We start from the raw sequence: 19682 nt of genomic DNA, 5'->3' as shown, positions 1-19682 counted from the left end.
GTAGGAAACTGACATTTTTCAATACCCAGAAAACAGGGTCCAATGGTGTCCAATACCTGCACTGACCTTTGTGTGTTTCCCCTCATGTGATAGCAGAAGTTCAGACACACACAGAGGACAGACCCCTTGACTTGGATCTGCCAACCCTGGTCTCACTTGGTTCCCTGCATGGCTTGGAAACTTTTTCCTTTTGGCCATAAGGGGGATGCAAATAGTCAAACAAAAGGCTAATTCACTTCTCTGCTTTATCTCCCTCCAGACATAATTTCATTATAATTAAATTACCTTACCCCAATGAATGAAAATACAGGCCACAGATCATATTCCACACTGAATTTTTCCACAACCCATTTTCTTAAAATTCCTCTCTTTTCTGTTCAAGGTCCTCTAGAAGGAATGCATGCACTGTGTGAGCCTCACTTCAAATACTCAAAGGATTAACTGAAGAACATGATGAAAGGGAGAGTGTGAGTAAAATAGCTCGTTTATATTTGTATCCTCAAATGTCAGTTCATTACCAAAGTTAGAAACCAGCTGATGCAGAAAACTCATTATGGCTTCATTTAGAATGTTTATTTCTTTAGAGACAGAAAAGAATTGCCTTGCTTGGCTAACTTGTCCAACACAAATATGCCACGTTTTACAGTGCACTTTAAGATGGGAAGTAAAGAGGATTTTGTTTAGGGCACCATACACTTAATCCTCTATTTATTTTGTTTATCTGCATTTATTTAAATCCCAAAGCAGTGAGAACTGTTACTGCCCTCTGTTCTCAATGCTTCTGTCGATATTTGAGTGCCATTACTTGCAAAGCTCCTGCAAGCTCTGGTTATTTATCTGACAACACATAAGTAAGACAAAATGAAGTGGTTTGGGAAGTCATGTTTGCAGTCCTTTGCCCAAAAGTCCACTTTGCTGGTAATTTTAGTGCTTGTAAGTGTGCCCAGTTAGCAGTTAGGTGACCTGGATCTCCATGCAGTCTGAGTGCAGTAAGCTTTGTCTGGGAGTGAGACGGATGCAAAGTGCCTGGGACAGTCCCAGGTGCCCACTCTGGTGGCTGAGAAAGCTCTGTCTGTGCCAGCTGGGCACTCGTGTCAGAGCCCTGCAGAAATCAGGCCAAAGTCACCAGTAGGTTCTGTGCAAATCCCCAGGTAATCTGTAATGTCCCCCTTACCTTCCAGCAAAGAGCAGGTGTGTAATTTGAGTGCCTTGACTTGGAAGGAAATTTTTCAAGTAAAACATCCCACCAGTTTGAAGTAACCCAGCCTGTTATGGATAATCAAAAGGTCACAGCACCTGATTAGTGGCTGGGATGCAGCCCTGGCTACAAAGCCCATGTGTGGGAACAGGGTGTGTTGATAGTTCTTGCTTGATTTCCGTTGCACTGACAGTGCATCTAGATAATGCCTACCTGCCACTAGAAAACATCACAAAGCAAGGAAATACTTAAGAGAAAAAAATAGTGTAAAAAGAAAAAAAGAAGTACTGTTGCCAGAAAAACGCGACAACTTTTGTATTAAATTCTGTGGGTGATTGTATTAAGCTCTGTGACAATTTTATTGCCAGTGGGACACTTAGTAATTTGTAAGTTCTTTGAGTTGATTCTTTCTGTACATGGTCTCCTTGTGAAATGAAGTCTGGAGTTCAGACGAGTAAGATCTGCAGACTCAGTGCCTCCATCTCCTCTTTCCCCAGTGCCGGCGGTGGCACGGTGGGGGTGACTCGGTGGTGCTGTCCTGGGTCGCTCCTCTTTCCCATCACCCCGAGCCTGCAGTTGCAGGAGTTCCACAGAAAACCAAGTGTCTGCTACTCACAAACGTGTTGACGAAGTCATTCTAGGAATGAATTTTTGTAACTTTATTAATCTGCCAACATCTGGCGACTCCTACTTCGTACCTTGTATAAAATGTCTTCGGCTTGGTACTTCCTTCAACAACTAGGGATGTGTTTCCTTTCCGTTACCTGTAACACCCTGCTTGTTAGGAGGAGCAGAAATGTCCACAAGGAGGCCCCAAGAACCTCAAGTCAAGAACCGAGCTCCGATCGCTGCTCTCCGGCCGTGTGCCGCCGGCAGGTCCGTGCCCGCCCATACCGGCCCCGGCGCTGCCCGCGGCTCCCCAGCAGGTAAGCGCTGCGGGGTGATCCGCTCGGCGGAGGCGCCGCTCCGGGCCGGGCCGTGCCGTCCCCAGCCCGCCGGCCCCGGGTGCCCTCCCCGCCGGGCGGGGGTCCCGCGGCGCGGCGCGGCGCCTTTAACGCGGCGGCCATGACGCGGGCGGTCCGTGTGTGGCGGGCGCGTCACGGGGCCGGGCGGGGCCGCTCCCGGTGTCACTCGGAGCCGCCGCGGAGCGCCCGCTGCCGCCGGGGGGCGGGGGCCGCGGGCTCCGCCGCTCCGCAGCAGCCGGTAGCCATGCGCCGGTTTAGTTGCTCGTAGGTAGGTTTTTCTGCCTTGCTTCCCTCGCCCCCAGCCAGGAGTGACAATGTGGTGCAGTGCGAGCGGGTGCCCGGGAGATGCTGAACGCGTGTGGCAGCCCCGGCGCAGCCGCGGGAGCGGAGCCCCGGGAGTCCCCGCCGGCCGGGCCCGCGGCTCCGCGGGAGTGCCCGCCCCGAGCCCGGGGGCTGCGGGCCGTGCGCGGGGCGTTCCGCAGGTAGGCTGGTGCGGGTGTCGTCTGCAGTCACCTCAGGTGAACCGAGAAGTGATTTCAGGGAATTCGTGGAGTTGTTTGGTCAGCGGTGCAGGAAGAAGCATCTTTTCGATTAGTTTGTTACTGTGTTCTTGGTGCTTTACGCGCTTCTACGTGTATAATAAAGGGTCGTCTTCTTTTTTTCCCCTTTTTTTCCTTTTTTTTCCCCCCACAGCAATATTAATTGCTATTCTCTATTTTTGCAAAGTTTTAGCTGAAGAGCATGATTTCCCTATTCCGTATCCCAGAGCTTTGAGACATTTCACTGGCATCCATTAATGCTACAGCAAGAACATCCTGAGTCCTTGGTCTGTTCTCTGGTGCTTTCTGAAATAGAAATGGCTTACTTGAGGACAGAAAGGAAAGGCTTGGGTTATTTCTGCATGTTCTGTGGAGCGATGGAAAAAGCTGTGTGGTGCAAGTACTCCAGCATGCTGCAAGGAAGGAAACGAACTGGATTTTCTCCTGTGTCCTTCATGTGCTCCTTTCCTTTTTGGAGTTCAGTGTAGCATACCTATAGAAGAAGCTGCTCTAGTGCAGGAAGGGAGGTCTTATGATTTAGGCCTCAGGAGTTTGAGGCTCAATTAGTAACTCTGCTTACCAGCTTTATTTGTACGATGGGCATAAGTGACATGCTCATCTGTATCCAAGTCCACATTTGTAAAACAAGGCTATGGATTTCCAAATCTTTCTAAAGATCCTCCATCTGTTTGGATCCTCTGTATCACAGGATGACTGAAGACCCATCAAGCTCTTGATACACAGCTATATATTGCACATCAATCTCCATGTATTTGAATACATACAGTTTGATCAAAATTTTAACACTTGCGAAAAGGATTAAATGTAGTATTGCCTTCCTTGATTTTCAGGCAAGAATTATTTCTTGTGTTTGAAGCACAGATCAACTTTCTTTTCTAGTTCATTAGCTACTATCAGCTTTGCCAGGCTTCCAGGGAAATCAGTCTTTGATAGCACTGTTGCTCTCAAGTAGAAACATGCATGTGTCCCTGTAGAATGCTTGTTTCTGTTACGTTACGCTGCACTGGTCTTACTACCAGTTATTAAACACGGCTTTTTTTTTTCCTCCCTATCAATCAGTTGCTGAAGTAAAACTTCTATCCTCCCCATGCTAACTGTTGACATGGAAAACAAGGAAAATGGCTCTCTGGATGTCAAAAAGTAAGTGTTTCTTTTACATAAACAGCACATGGATTTTGAATGTGGTTTTCCTTTGAACTAATGTGGTTGGCAACAGTGCCCATCTCCATCTTTGCACATTTCAAATCCTCCCTGTTCTTAATGACTTCTGTTGTATTTCAGCTTTGAAATAGAAGAGTCCAGGGCACTGAGCTCATTAAAAGTGATATGTGGTAGGACTGTATAGCAATGAAGAGATGTAGAAGATAGTAACTTAAGTCAGGAGTATGTTTTTTCTTTTCCTCTCAACCAGACACTAAAGCAAGTGGTAGCACTGTAGCCAATACTGTGTCTCTGCTCACCTGTCAGTGGCTTTTGCAGAGCCAGTGCCTAATGGGAGATGTGTCCTGTGTGGAAGTTACCTCTCTGTGCCCTTCTCTGCTGACAGCCCACCTGTCTGGGGCTGAGGAGTAGCAGGATATCACTTAGGTGTCAGTTTCCTTCTGAAACAGATACTTTAAGCTGTTTATTGGAAAAGCCTGAAGTTGCTGGGGTTTTATTTCAGACCTAGAGCAGGAATAAGGCAGAGACATGGTGTTCATTGCTCTACAGCTTTCTTTTGTGTGGTAAACTACAAGCTAAGGCGTAGAAGTTTTTTGTAAGCATTTATTTAAGATCAGAAATTCTTTAATTAGGACTAGAAATTCTGAATGACATTATGGACTGAGAAGTGACATTCTGTGTGGAAAAATCTGGCCTTGCTGCTTTAGGATTACAGAAGCCATGGTGAGAGAGATGTACACATATGTGTATATATTAAAGGAAAAAAAGACCATAAGGAAAGATACTAGAGTAAGCTCTTAGTCTGTTCTGACAAGCTGCAACACTTTGTGCAGCTGCACCTCATTATTCTCTTTCAGATCTCTCTTACATAAGCTGTCCAAGAAAACGTGACAATGCGTAGGCTACCAGGCATTAGAGTAATGTAAATCATAATGGTCACTTCAGGCTACTGATAAAACACCTGATTATCAAAAGCATCAAAAGATCTGATGGCAGCCATTAAAATCAGCATCCTCCCCCTTCACTTGAGATGCTGGCTACACCACACCAAATAAAGAGCATTTTCCTATTCAGTGACTATGAATAATTATCGTGTGTCCCTTAGAAACCACCTTCCCTTTGGCAGGCTGGTTTCTACAATGAGCCCTCTGGGGTGGGAGGAGAAAGGAGACAGTCAAAGCAGAGACAGTTTATGTTTAATCATTTTCCCCAAGGCTTGGGTGATAAAGACTCAACCACTGATTGCTAAGTTGGCCTTTTAGAGTGGATGGAAATTGTATTTAAACTGTGGGACTGTGGTTTCTAGATGAATGTATATTGTATGTATGTGGGCATATCTACAAAGGAAGTATTTGACACTTTCTTGAAGTGCCTATAAATAAGCTGGATAAAATCTGTTTGTTCTCAGCTATATCCTTTCAGACCTTGCTGCTTCTGCCACATGATGGCAATAAAGGCACAGGGACAGTGGTGAAAAACAGACAAGCCTATTTTTTATTTGTTAGTGCATCTAGTAGCTTCAAAGCCTCAAATGCCAGTCCTTGTAAGATTTTAAAGCATCCAGGATGTGAGGCATGAGCCAGTGTATGGCTAAGCCATGGATGTTATATATTCCCTTGTCTTGACTGAAGAATAGAGCCATGTCAGCAGCAGTGTGAGGAGGAGACTGACAAAGTCTACAAGCAGAATGAGCCTCTGTGTGGGTAGATGGGTTAAAATCCAGCCAGCCTCCAGCAGTCTGCCACATGCCTTCCAGTCTTCTGCAGCTGTAGCTGTGGAATTTGGCTCCACTTGAGGTCCAGCATGATGCTGTTCCTTGAGGCAGGAACTTGCAATTAATTCCTGTGATTGGTTAATGACTGAGGTAGAGCCCCTGAAGTCACTGCAGTTGAGCCTTGGATGGGGCTGGACCCAGACCAAGCTGCAGCTCCCTAGTGATAAAAGAGAAGCTACAAGAAAAACTGGAGCACTTGGGCTGAGATAAAAAATTGTGGAAGGAGGGTTTGGGGCCATATTTAATTGGAAATTAAAGTGTTTGGAGAAGTAAGTTAATTACAGTTAGGTGATATTTTTACAGACTGAACCTTTTATTTGCTGTTTAGGAAGGGTTAAATTCAATTTGTTTGGTTTTTTAACTGAGTGGTTCACATTTAGTTTATTTTTTTTTAGTAGAAAATGAGTAATTGAAAGTGACAGTCCGTGTCTTAAGGAAAATGCAAAGATTTAAATATAATTCCTCTAATGCTGCTTTTATAAATACATACAGATTTTGTGTGGCAGTTTTCACATTTTACTTCTTAAGCCTCAGAATGTGCACAACACCAAAAAATCTTATTTGAAAGGCATTCTTTGAAAAAAAAAAAAAAATTAAGAAAGTGCCGCTCTGATAAGGCCATATAGTCTCATTTTCAATTTTGCTGAGTATTGCTTTCTGTGTAATCACAATCAGTGAAGCAATTCATGAAGTAAGTCATCATGTGATGAGCAAAAGTAAGAAACTGTTCCTCATTGCTCAGAGATCTGTGATAAATGAAAGAAACTGCTTTTAGAAGGCCCAATGTAACACAGGCTGCAGATGGTCCCTGTGGTCAGAATTTGTTGCCATATTGACAGACACATTTCAAGAGTTTGGGGACTTGCAAAAATCATTGTTTCCATGAGTCCTCCTTCCCAGGACTCAGATAGTTGTAGGAATAAGAATGTTATAGAAATGGTGATGGGAGGCACTCTATGTATGGATTGCATCTGGCTGCTTTGAAAAATGGTCTGCCCTTGATTCACCCAGTTATTTTGCTGAAAAACAGACAAGTCTTGGCAAGGCAGAGATACTGACAGTTGGAAAAGAAAAAATTGAAGGACAGAGCAAAAGTATTGTCAGGAGAGTATAATCTGTGTTTCTTTTCCAGCTGGTGCGGTTGAAATCAAAGTCCTGCCTCTAAGCTTCAGACAAGAAAATGGACAGGATTCTGACACCTGCCCTAATCTGTACATTTTCAATATTGCTTCATTAGCATTATGGTTAAGCAAGTATAATGATGGGAATATTTGGCATGAACTTCAGGACTTCTGGTTGAGGAAACATGTTAAAGAAGCTCTCTCTTTGATGTCTTGCTCTTCATCCTCATAAATTGCAGTAGAACAGGAAGTCAAGCTCACTATGTGTTTTTTTTTTACCAAAAATTTTCAGATACACTGTTATCTTTATGACAGGGTGATTGTAGTTTGAGGAAAAGAAATGCAGGATAAAGATAATAATATGAATGTTTTGTGGAAAACAATTGCCTGAGGTTAATCACAGAAGGAATTAATTCTGATTGTGTTTAACAGATGTTTTCTCAGATGCACAGCTATTTAAAAAGTCCATAGATTTGTCCAAAGATGAATCTAACAACAGTTTTGTGAAATTTTCTATATTGAGAATTAGTTCAATCATTTGGTGCCTTTTTTTTTGTTTTGGTTAGGAAGTTCTGTTTGTTATTTTGCAAGGTAAAGATGCCTAGCAGTAATTTCTACCCATGTTACAAGGACAGTCTCATCTGTGTAAATAATCCACATGTAATTCTTTAAGTACTTGGTAGCTGAAAGCAAGCTGCAGGCTTGAAAGGCAGGAGTTTGGTACCCCAGGTATGGCAGTTCTCATGCTCCAGCAGCAAAGACAGCACACTTGTATGAAGATCCTAACTGATTGCCTTTGGCTGACGTGAAGATTCATATACTTTCTTCTTTTCTGAAAGGAGAGGGGTCTCAGTTTTCCCCAGCATCAGGTGGAATGTGAAAGAACAGGATACACTGTTCTGTATTGGAGTGGGGGAGATGTATCAAAGAACACTTTTCCTGCAGAAGCAAGGAAGGAGGGGGACATACATGAGGCGTGCACAAAGCAGCAGCAGATGTTCTGCACACCTTTAGTGATTACTTGTCTGCATTTGCACTTTGCAGTTCACTAGAGAATGGGAGACCTCTGGATCCTGCTGACTGGGCTGTTACTGATGTTGTGAATTATTTCAGAACAGCTGGATTTGAAGAACAAGCCAGTGCTTTTCAGGAGCAGGTAAATCTCTTAGCAAACACCTTTTGACTGCCACCAGTTTCTCACATTGCAAATTTTTGGTGTGAGCCTGGTTATATACTGTAAAATGGGAGAGAAAATCCCACATTAATAGAGGGATTTAAGTCTGTTATTGGGTGACAATGCATGGGACTGTGATCTCTGAGTAATGTAATAATCTCTCTTGTTCTGCAAGCTGTGGATAATGAGTTGGAGTTTGTTTAAGATAGGATTCAGAAAGGTGAGAAATCTAAATAAATTTTCTGGCTTGAACTCAGTCTCCCTATACAACCCACTCAGTTTCACTGTCTTGTTATTTAAAATGTGAATGGTGTTTAAAATGTGAATTCCCTTCTTTCTTAGTGTATTGTGTAATTACACTCATGAGTATTTATAAAACCTGGGGCTTCTAAGCAACAATGTGAGTGTGAAGGCATAGGGTGACAAAGGGGCTGCTGTGTTGCCCTGAACTTGGCAGTACAAGTGAATATGGAAAGGACAGATTGGCACTAAGTTGGCAGAGGAGCAGCATTTTTGTAGGACTCAGTCTGAGAAAAAGTTGGGTCTTTGTTTCTGGGCCCTGTAACTGCTGATACTAATGGGAGGCTTCTTTTGGTAGATTAGGTCAGAGCTTAAACAGTCAGGTGGCCCATTGGGACTCACCTGCCAGCAGCTGGGGCTGTGTGCTAGTGGGGCAGGCTTGGGAAGTCAGCTTGCTTGGCCTACAGCCCACCTGTTCCATAGAGAAGTAACTTACATCAGACTGGCAGTTCAGCACCTCCCCAGATAAGTCTGTAGGCTTGTGTGTGACTACCAGCAAATTTGTCACCCACACTTGTAATTGGTTATCAAAATAGATGGCTCGACCTTCCAAGGTACTGAGCTGGTGCAAGTTACTGGCAGCTTTGCAGGGAGACTGTCCATTTCATTGTCCATGAAATAACATCGTGGTTGGTCAGGGTAATGTTGCTGACCTTCAGCACCACGTCTGTGAAATCCAGTCTGAATGTAACTGATACATATAACAAAGTATCTAAATTCAGTTCTTTGTTCTTGAGGGTGAAAAGCCTGGTGTTGGGTGATTCTCTAGCAGGTTGCAGAGAAGGTTCTTTCTGCAGCTGCTGCTAATTTTTCAGAATTTGAAGATGAGTGAACAGGCTAAAAAGGAAAATGTTTGAGTGTGTCCAGTCCTTAATTCTAGCATCCATGTCAAAAAGCCCTGGAAATGTGGCTTAAAAACTACACAGGCAAAGTAATTGTGGTCTCTGCGAGTCTTTTCCTTATACTGACAGATCACAGAATCACACAGAATCACAGAAATTCAAGGCTGGAAGAGACCTATAAGATCATCAAGTCCAACCCATGTTCTAACAATTCAACTAGATCATGGCAGCAAGTGCCACATCCAGTCTTTTTTTGAACCAGATACCTCTGGCTTCCATCAAATATCTTGACCTCTTTGCCTCACAGCTGGCAATTATTGTCAATAATATTGAAATAATTACTACTGATTTTGCTGCAGAAAGGTGAGGCTGATTTCTGAGTTTTGGCAAATCAGCCTGCAACAGCAGCCGTGTAGGTTCTATTAGTATTTTGCAATGGGGATAAGTGGTTTCAGTAGGGTAACTGAGGACTCTGCTGGGACAGCCATGTGCAGAAATGTGGCTGTGATTCCACTGCCAACTTCACCTTATGCTAAAACCTTGGAAAGAGAGGCTGACAGCTGCCACCAGAATGTGGCCAGGAGCTGAGGGATGGCTAATTGCAGCAGAAGTCATTGCCACTTCCTTCTTCCTCTCCATTAGCAGCATGAGGAGCAGCAAGTGCCTGGTTCTACGTGCCAGGTTTGCCAGCCTGTTCCCTGTCTGCATCAAGAACAGCCCCATAAACAAAGAGGGTTGTTAACTTCTTATCAGTGGTGCTGTTCAGTTTCTTCTACACTATCTGCTACCACTAACTTGACCTGTGGTCTTACAGTATTTTTGTCAGGATCTCCCAGGTATGGCAGTGCAGACAGATTCATTTTGAAACCTTAGCCATCCTCTGTCTGTAGAGCACCAGGCATGCAGCTGCAATTCTGGCCATCTCTATTTTCCTCTGTCATTTGCAGTTGCCTGAGCCCCAGAAACCCAGTTTAATTTGATCTACTGCCCTGAATATGTACTGGAAGAGGAATGAGATTGTAAGCAGTAAAGGAAAGTATTCAGTTTCACCTACAACACTGGGAAATTGTTTTCCACTGAACTGCTTCAGTAGGGGTAGCACAATGGTTTCCTTAGAAAATATCCTTAGCCCAGAATGTAATCATGACATCTTTTATTACACTGAGCTTTTACACAGCAATAACTGGGTCCACACTTTCCTTTGATGAATCTGAATACATCTGGACTCACCTGAAACAAGTGTCTCAAAAGATCTTTAAGACCTGAATTTTTTGTACAATACTTCAAGGATAATTAGGAGACATTTTATGGGGCTGCAGAATGTTTTATTAACCTCTATTGTAAGTGCTGGTAGGAAGTGATGCTTGTATGATGATTATCTGTTATTCCTTCTTGGAGTTCCACTGATGTCAGCAAATCAAGAGCTCGCTGATGAAAACAGATTCAGCTGAAGGATGTTGCCCAATAACAAAAATCCATAACATCAGCAAGCAAATCAGACAAGCCAAGAAGTTGAGGACACAGGATACCTGAAGAGGGAGGAGTAGCAGTTGCAGGACGAGGGTGTGGACACTTCCAGAAAAATACAGCCTGCCAATTTGTGGCTGAGATTTCTGTAGCAGCCCTGGAAGCACAGGGGACTGTGGCTCACTCCAAGACTGAAGCTGTTTATAAGGTCTCAAGATGTGCTTGTGCTCTGACCTTTGTTGTGGCCCATGTGGCTTCTTGAGCATTGTGTTGTGATAGCCAGACACGCCCAGGTGACCCAGTGCTGGTTTGCTGGCCTCACTGCAATGCCTTACCAGAAGGGAAACTGGGGTTTGACATCAGCTGGGGTCCACTGCTGCTTTCTGGCAGAGCCACAGTAGGGAGAAGTACGTGAGTGTGCTGGCTTACTGTAAAACTTTGCATTTCTCAGTCACTTAGAAGGGATGGTGGGGGGACTTGAAGCTTAAGCAGTCCCCTGGTTATTTGTTGAAGACAGTGTGATATTGGTGTTAAGGTCATCCTGGCACCTGGGTAATTACTGATAGCTTGAGTTGTGCAGAGAAATTTCTCTGCAATTAACATTTAAAGACATACTGAGAGCTAGCATTGAAATTGCATCCTGAAAAAAATCCAGAAAATAGAGAAGTAGCGGAGAAGAGATCAGAGAAGTCACCAGAGCATACGAAATCTTACCTGGTGCAAAAAAAGGGTGTGGCAATTCTGCAGGATCAGGTAAATGTGGAAAACTTAAAGGAAGTGAAAAAGGTAAAGCTTACAATTCACACAAAGATATAAAACGCTTGAACTCTGAATATGTAATCACTCCTTCCTACACAGATGTGTTTAAAGAATCAGTTTCCTATTCAGTGAAAGTCTTAGTAGTTACCAGCATTTCTATAAAACACAGGGTACCCTGTGGAAGAAGAAGGGAAAGGAATAGATGCTTTTTTCCTATTCTTGGAGTTTCTCCTATTCCAGGTACTGGATTTACTCCATTTGGATCCTACCAAGCTGGAGGCTGTTCTTCCTCCATAGCATCGTTGAACAGCAGCAGAAAAGGCAACTTCAGATCGGTCATAGCAATGAGCAAAACACTCACTGGTGTCAAAATTCCCACAGAAAGAATTGTGACGAATGGAAAAGAGAGGATAGAAACTGGTTTTTTCCATTAACATTCTCAACAGTAATTGGAAAGAGGCACCTGCTATAATTGGGTAAAAAGTTATTGGAAACTTTTTTTCTTTTAGAGTTACTGTTACTTTATGCTCCCCTGAGGGATTAGTAGTTGTATACATCTTGGGGATATTTTTTAAAAATGCCACTTTCAGCTGATCTTTGACTGTGTTGTGGTTTGTCCATGTATTTTGTATTTATAAAATTTATTAAATTTTAAGAGAGATCCATCTTGACAAATTCCTGCTGAGCTCTAATAGAAGTCTTCTTTTCATCTTGCATTGTAATCAAGGATTGGATCTCTGATATTTCCAAGATAATAGAAGGGAGTGAAGAGATGTGGATTCTTGCTCTTCCATTTTGAGTTTAAAAATGATTTAGAGGGAGTTTTCAAGCATATGTCAAGGTTTTAAGATGGAAAACAAAAATCCAAAGCCTACAGGATTTCTAACCTAAACAGGTCTGAAAGGGAAAAAAAAATCCCACCATATCTGTGATTTACAAGAGGTATTTTAAGCAGGAAAGTGTTGGGGCTGTTGAAACTTAAGCTGACAAGTTGCTGCTTTTCTCATTTTCCCTTAAAAGTAGAGGAAGAGAAGTTTTCTCAGTGTGTCAAGCTCTAGTTAAGCCCTTCCAAAATTTCTGATTGCAAGAGTCTTTTCCTTTTTTCCCCCCCACAGGATGCATGGGAAGGTTGGCCTTTTAAAGAAGGCACCTGAAGTTATTAGCAGATATTCACTAGTTTAAACTTGCATATTGCCATCAAATAGTAATTCTTCTGAAATGCACTTCATAAGCTGCATTCTTAGGAGTATCCTTCCCTAAATGGCTGATAATTAGGCATTCTTCACTGGTACCTATTAATTAGAAAAAGGTTTACAAGGAGGGAATTTTGAAATTAGGCTCATTTGGATTTTGTGCTTGACTAAATAGTATTTATGCCTTAGTCAGCACAGGTGAGCACTTGAAAAACAGACAGCAAGCAGAATTCAGCAGCTGTGAACATGGTTTCAGGAAAATCAAGGCTACTGTTTTCCTCACTGATCCTCTATAGTAGTATTCCATTTGTTGCATGACTGTTCTCCTCTATTAGATTTGTATATTTGTCTTTATCAACTCTTTAATTCTTCTTATAGGAAATTGATGGCAAATCATTACTGTTGATGACAAGAAATGATGTACTGACTGGACTTTCATTAAAACTGGGGCCTGCGCTGAAAATCTATGAATATCACGTAAAACCTCTACAGACACAACATCTAAAGAACAACTCTTTATAGCTAATTGTCTAATTGGGGTCATGCTGTGCCTCAAGGGAAAAATAAGCAATTTGGTTTCATGTGATGGAACTTTGTAAAGAGAGAATATATCTATTAAGAGTTTAAACCAAATTAGAATATATATCCTATTGGATAGAGCTGGCAATATACTATATGCTGAGTCTGAACTGAGAGAGGTGGTGTGTATTTTTTACATAGTACATAATGATTTTCTCTTTTAGGAAGTGTCAATGCGCATGTTGAGATAGCTACATCACTGTATCCAGAACAAAAGGGAGGTATGTCATTCTCATTTTTGAGCCAGACATGTTCTTGATTTCATTAATTAAGATACCAAAAAATTAAACAAAAAGAACCCCAACGTTTACATGCATCTTTAGAGAGAGGAACCAATTAAAGTAGGTTTTGGTTTACACTAAAGACCTACTAAAATTATTACTGCTTATAATTTCAGGATGGGACTGACACTTGCCAAGTCACCCTTTTTTGCAGAGGGTCCTATTTTGACCTTATTAAGGTTTACTTGTGGTATGCTGCAATGTTTAAAGCTGTACATAGAACTAACATAACTCCTTCGATAGCAGAAGGTGTTGCTGACAGGTGAAACTGAGTTGTGTATTTTTTGCTGTCCTTTAAATTTTCAGCTTTTCACCTGTTTTTAATAGTAGTCCTATGTAAAATATAGTTGGTTTTTAAAGGTTTGTGTTGCTTTGCAAACAAAAAAGCTTCATTTTATTCCTTTTTTAATTTATGATTGTTTTCTAACATTATGCAGAAATTTGTAAAAAGTAAAATTCTGCACATTTTTAATATTGTCTGTCTTTGGTGTTGTAATGATTGATTTTTTTTAATGCTTTACTTAACACTTTGAATACTTGTTTTAAGAACTGAAAGAAGCTGTCTTGTCACCATACATCTCTGTTAAAAGAGAGTCATGTTCAATCTGTTTGTACTGGTTCCCTATTTGATAGGTTGCTTGCTATATCCCAATAAAACATTGCTTATGTTTGGATTCAGTTTACTTTACAGATCTTTTACTTTCTCTGTTGTGTTATACTGGAGCTCCTTTCCTCCATTTTCCTATTAAAAAGCTATCAAAATCTACTTACTATTCTATGTTCTTGTGATTACTTGCAACACTACCTACCATAATATTTAAAGATTTAATTATTTTTGTTCTTTCTTCTCTGGTATCACATACTGCTGAAGGAGAAGCCCTGGCCACAGTTCACCAATAACATCTGTGTTTCCCTTACCCGTGTCTGGAGCTGTCAGTGCTGTGGAGCTGCTGTGCTGGCTCTGGTACACAGGGTGGGTCCATTTACCCCAGAATGTCTGGAGACACCCAAGGATGCTGCTAAACCCTGTCTGGGCTCACCATCATCTCTGGCCCAGAGAGCTTTGCCATGAGCCCTGAAATGGGGAATGTGGGCTTGCATTGGTGATGCTGAGCAGAGGAACAAGGAGGGAGGAATTAAGCATGAGAGTGTGGTGAAAGTGGGGACAAGATTCAGGGAGAGGAAGGAGAAACTCCTGCAATTTCCTGCCTGGGTAGTGGCCCTATCTTCACTTTGACTTGGCCAAGTGTGAGGTGGCTGTTCATGCTTGCGGCTAAAGGGAGAGAGGAGAGAGAAGGGACAAAGCCATGCTAATACCTATGCCATGGGTGAATCTCATGGTATATGCTATGTAACATAAATATATACAGCAGCATGCTTTCTTGGATTCTTCCTAACCTTTACATGGTACAGTGTATTTATTTGGAATTTGAGACAATAGGACAGAAATTCATCATTTCTTTGACTGTCCCTTGTACTGACCTTACTTCAGGCATTGGTCTGTTAGCAGCAGGTTTGTAAGTCATGGTCTGAATTCTGTTTATGATTTTATTTATAGTTTGTCATGTCCAGAGATACCTGCTGGGAGTAGAGCTCTGCTGGAAGACTAGATTCAAATAGAGATCATCAACCCTGCCTTGGGGAATTTTGAGCTATAGTCTGTATCTGGCTAATTTTGGATTGCAATTTAAAAATTATACATGAAACTCCTAAATATTTTAATATAGAATTAGGTGTGTTTATGAAAAGGATCATGAAAGTAGCCTGGACATGCTAACCAGCACTGTATGTGTAAAATTATTTTGGATGAGAATACATGGTGCTGTGTTATGGAAGGATTAATTGAATAATCTTTTTTTTCTCCATTTGCATGTTTGGTATGGGATTTACATTTTGTGGTCCTATGGAAGACAGAATTTGAAGTAAAATGTACTTATTCCAAGAAGCAGTAAAAATCTCCACTGTGCAGACATGAGAGTGCATTTGATGACTACTGAACAAAGTTCTTTCTTTTAGTATGTTTAATGAACAAATGAATTGCAGTCAGAAACATCCAGATTTTATTTCCCCTTTGCTCAGCACCACTGAGTCATACAAGTAAAGGCATAACAGAAATCTTATTGCAAGTGCAAAAAGGAATTTGGAAAATATTGGTCAAAACTGTGACAATTTTTTTACTGTCTCTGATTTTTATTGTAGTTTCCTACTGTTCTCTGAGCTTTCTAATGCTGCTCTTCTCTTTGTGCAGTTGACTGTTTGGTTTTTTCTCTTACATTCTCTTTGCCATTTCTGGGAGAACAAAAAAATCTTTCTAAGACACTGAAGGGTTTAAAAGAGGAAGTCAAAGCCAGATTATTTTTAGCTACCATTCCCTCTTGCAGAAAACACAGCTGCTGTTGAGATGAGGAAGCAACTGATAGGCATTACTGGATACCATGTCAGTACTGCAGCTCTGAGTTGCAGAGCTATGCAGGAATCCAATTTAAATCCTGCCCTTATATGTGCCTGCAGCTGGGAGAGTCCCTCTTGCTTAAAAGCCCTGCCTGTGCCCTGGTGATGGTTAAGCTGCCAGCCTCTGGCTGCTCAGCTGATCCAGGGGTGAGTGTGATGAAGGTCGTGGCTTTCACACTGAATCACAGTTTAGAGAGTGCCCTTCTCCTGGAGGCAGCTTTAAGGAATAAAGCAGCACTGAGCTCCCCTGCCCTGCTGTTGGTCAGCACAAGAAGTGTCATGCTGCAGCCAAGGTCTTCCCTGTCCTTCCTCTCTCCTAATATCAGAAGTGCTTATCATTCAGAATCTTTCATACACTTTTAAAACTATTTCAGAGCATTACAATTTGTCTGTTCTGGTATGATGGATGTGAAATATATAGGAATTGTTCATCAGCTCTGGTCACTTTCCTCTAAAGCTGTGGATACACAACATGGTACATTCTCTTTGCATCCGAACAGAGCCAAGTAGCACACATAAAGCATGTGTAAGGCACCTGTCAGCAAAGTATGGGGTGTGTGGCAGTACCTGTCCACCAGGACCACTTTCTCAGCCCAGAAAAAATGGTTCTTGCTACTTGCTGCTGTCTCCCATGCCTACATGTTACTGGTCACAGTTTGTTCTGATGTGCTGCACTTGTTCATGTTGTAGAAGATTCTTTGCCCATATAATTATAAGACAAGATTCAACAGCTGTAACAAGGTGGGGGAGGCTCCCATGCATCACTCCTGGTTAGAAATGACCCTGGCAAAATGTCTCATTAGGCTGTCAATGTCAGGCATTAATTGCTAAATGAACTCTTCCTTCTTCTCCCTACTTTTTCCAGCATGTTCAAATTCTGCCAAATCCTTTCACTCTTCCTCTTTTAAAAAATCAGCATTTAATTGATCTTTTGTCTTCAGCAATCCTCTTTCCAGTGTCACACACTTAAGTTACAGTGACAGTTGTTTTAAAATCAGAGGGTCTTATTTTTTGTGAGTCTGACAGTGGCTGCAAATTTATTTCTCATTTTTTAAATGGCAATATTGTACAACATTTAAAGGCTGAGTCTGGGTAGGACCAGAAAAATATTACCTTACTTTGTCTTCATTCTGGTTTTCTACTTCCAAGTCAGAACAGCAGTTCCTTCTCTTCCAGGAATGGCTTTTGGCCCAAAAGTCGTGTGGGAAATGAAATGATTGTAAATGTGCATGATGGAGGGTGTAACAATCACTGGCTCATAAGCAGCAGGGTGAGTGGAGCACTGCAGAGGAGGGTCTGCTTTACTCTCTCCTTCACCTTGGGCAATTTACACAGGCAATGGATTGGCTTCTTCATCAAATGAAAGGACTTAGTGCATGGAGATGTGATCCAGGAGATCTCAGCCATGTCCCATTCCATCACCTCTGTGTTGCTCAGTTTGGACAGCAGTTTGCCCAGGGGAAGTGCTGAAGACAGTGGCTGTCATTAGCCCTCTGGCAGGGGCAGTCTCCATTGGAAGAATGGGCAGACTGATTTAATAAATAACTTTCATTCCTATTGGGAAAGTCTGTCTTCTTTTTGATAGTGTAACAAGGTCATTAAATTACTTTTTGCTTAGCCCCTATAATTAGGGAGTTGATTCAGTGATGTTCATTTGGATCTTCAATGTGTGTTCAATTCCCAGAATAACATTGGTCTGTAGTTGCTATAAATTTGGGAAATGCAACTTCAGGCACCTGGAGAGGCCAAGGGGAGCACCTTGAAGACTGTAAGTGGTTGTTGGTCTCCATGTGAGGGTTTCATTGCTGCTGAAGGCTGCTGGTGAGTACTGGAGACCAGTGTTGTATTTATATGCTGCTCTTGTGAGCATCCTTGCTGAAGGAGCAGTCAGCAGTTACAACTGCTCTATTATCAGCTGATCTGCTGATAAGGCAGCAGCACATGTCTTGGCATTGGCAGACTTGCATTCATCTCAGGATGTTCTCTTCCCTTTTTTGGATGATTGCTATAATCCAGCTGCCCCTCTACAGAGTGCACTCTTTGGTACTTACTATATTGAGGGTGCCTCTGATTTTAGCAGCTAAATTTTATCAGACAAGGGAGGGAAGGCTTATCATTTGCACCGATCTTTTGGATTCAAGAGGAACATTGCTTTGTCTTGTCTTAGTGGATCTTGGTGGATTGGGGAAGGAGGAAGGAAGTCAAAGTAAGGAACTTGTGGGTGAGTTTGTTCACAAGCTGGTGGCCAAACTGTGGGGAGAGAAATGTGGAAATGGGTGTGTGCCTGGGTGTAGCAACCCTGTTTCACAAAGACACTCTTCAAATTCCCTCCTCCCTTCTGCATAAATAACCCACTCCAGTTTGCCTGGGCCTTCCTGCCTGGAAATATGTGTGTCTAGAGGATTTAAAAACATTGCAGGAGTATAAGGTCATGAAAACTTGAACTCTTGTCTTTTTCAGTCAGATGTAATGTAGAAATTCATTCCTAATGCCACACTTGAGGCAGAAACCCTCCACAGTACTCAGGCACTCTGAATTTCTGTTGTACTTCCCTCTGAATCAAAGGTTGCTCTACCCCCTCATTTATCTAATTTTGAATCCCTCCAGTATTGTTTGGGCTATTTTTTTGTTTTAGCAACAACTAACCCCAGATCATCATTTTTTCTGATGTGATTAACATAGATGAGTCCTACATACATCAGCTGATCTAGTAGGTGTCATTTATACTCATGTTTTATACACATATGTGTGTGTGTCCTTCTCAGGCTGCTATGAATGGTGAAGCTCTCAAAAAACATTTTATATTGTAGCTGACATGTGAGCTGATATTTTTGATCCAGTAACTGGAAACATTTCATATGTTTCCTTTCTAGATACAGCTGTGCACTTTACAGGAGGGATATGGTTGGCTGCTGTATATATAAAAATAGTGTAATTCTAAATTCAGAAGTATTTCTTTTGAGATTTTTAGCCAGAAACAGTTTTTTGGTCACTTTAAGTAGCTCAGCTTAACTTAGAGTCAGGATTATGTACTCTTGATAAAAGCAAAGTTAAATTAAGAAAGGAAAAAGACAACTCTCAGGAAGGAAAAAAAAGTAGCTGTGATAGTTAATAAAAAATGGCAGGTTTAAATGTATACTGGAAAGCAGGTAACAATATATATAGAATAATACAGTCAGGGAAGACAGATGACTTGTCCTGACCCTGACAGTGACATCTGTTCTCTGTTTTAGGTACTGGCTGATGAGTTTAGCTGGTACATTTTATCTGTGTGCCATTGGTTGTGCATGGAGCATGGTGAGCAGCTGAGGCAGGCTGTGTTGGACTGTCCTGGGCAGTTATCAGAATTGAACAGAAACAGGATGGAAAAGAATCAAAGATTAAAAAGATAAAGTGTTTGTGCACTTGAAATATTCTGTTTGTTGGTAGGAGACTTCATCCCCTATGAATACTGGGATGTAGCCCAAGACCAGCAAGGTTCATGTTATCAGCCAGAAGTTGTATTTTAAACAGCAATTTTACAACCTGCTAGCTGCTGCTCATTTTCATCAAGTGTGATGGCGTCAGCAAAGCATCACAGCTGCTTCTGAGTAAAACACAGTAAGCAACTTGAGCAACTCCTTAGGACAGGAACTGAAAAAACATCTGTCTGAATGAAATTAATGCAAGTCCATTGTGGAGACTGAATCTAATGAAGCCAATGGGAATTTGGTCAGATTTCAGGCCCAAGTGAGTCTGGCTAACTCACATTTTCAAGACTGATTTATGCCACTGTTACCCTAATCTTGTTGCCATATGGGAAATTGGGGCTGCTTCCGATTGCCTGAGTGCTTTCTTTAGAAGCAATCTGCCCACGT

At 41.9% G+C, this 19682-nt stretch overlaps 2 protein-coding genes across 4 annotated transcripts in view; both read left to right on the top strand.

Annotated features, from left to right (window-relative positions):
• The first annotated feature begins 2315 nt into the window (after nt 1–2315).
• SAMD13 (sterile alpha motif domain containing 13) lies at nt 2316–14048 on the top strand. Its single transcript, XM_058808638.1, has 4 exons — nt 2316–2431; nt 3783–3863; nt 7824–7935; nt 12893–14048. The coding sequence occupies exons 2-4, from the start codon at nt 3811–3813 to the stop codon at nt 13034–13036; spliced, it is 309 nt and encodes a 102-aa protein (XP_058664621.1). The 5' UTR covers nt 2316–2431; nt 3783–3810; the 3' UTR covers nt 13037–14048.
• DNASE2B (deoxyribonuclease 2 beta) overlaps nt 3841–19682 on the top strand; it is a 35377-nt gene continuing 19535 nt past the window's right edge. For 2 of the 3 annotated variants that reach the window (XM_058808634.1, XM_058808633.1), the window contains exons 1-3: nt 3847–3863; nt 7824–7935; nt 13258–13314. The gene's annotated coding sequence lies outside the window, so the exon portion shown is untranslated. Of the gene's footprint in view, nt 3864–7823; nt 7936–13257; nt 13315–19682 lie in introns of all 3 variants that reach the window. The other variant, XM_058808635.1, reaches the window with a different exon arrangement.

Source organism: Ammospiza caudacuta, chromosome 7, assembly GCF_027887145.1.
Source record: "Ammospiza caudacuta isolate bAmmCau1 chromosome 7, bAmmCau1.pri, whole genome shotgun sequence".
In the NCBI taxonomy this organism is placed as follows: domain Eukaryota; kingdom Metazoa; phylum Chordata; class Aves; order Passeriformes; family Passerellidae; genus Ammospiza; species Ammospiza caudacuta.
The sequence above is the reverse complement of the archived record's forward strand: the minus strand, read 5'-3'. Positions and strand labels throughout refer to the sequence as shown.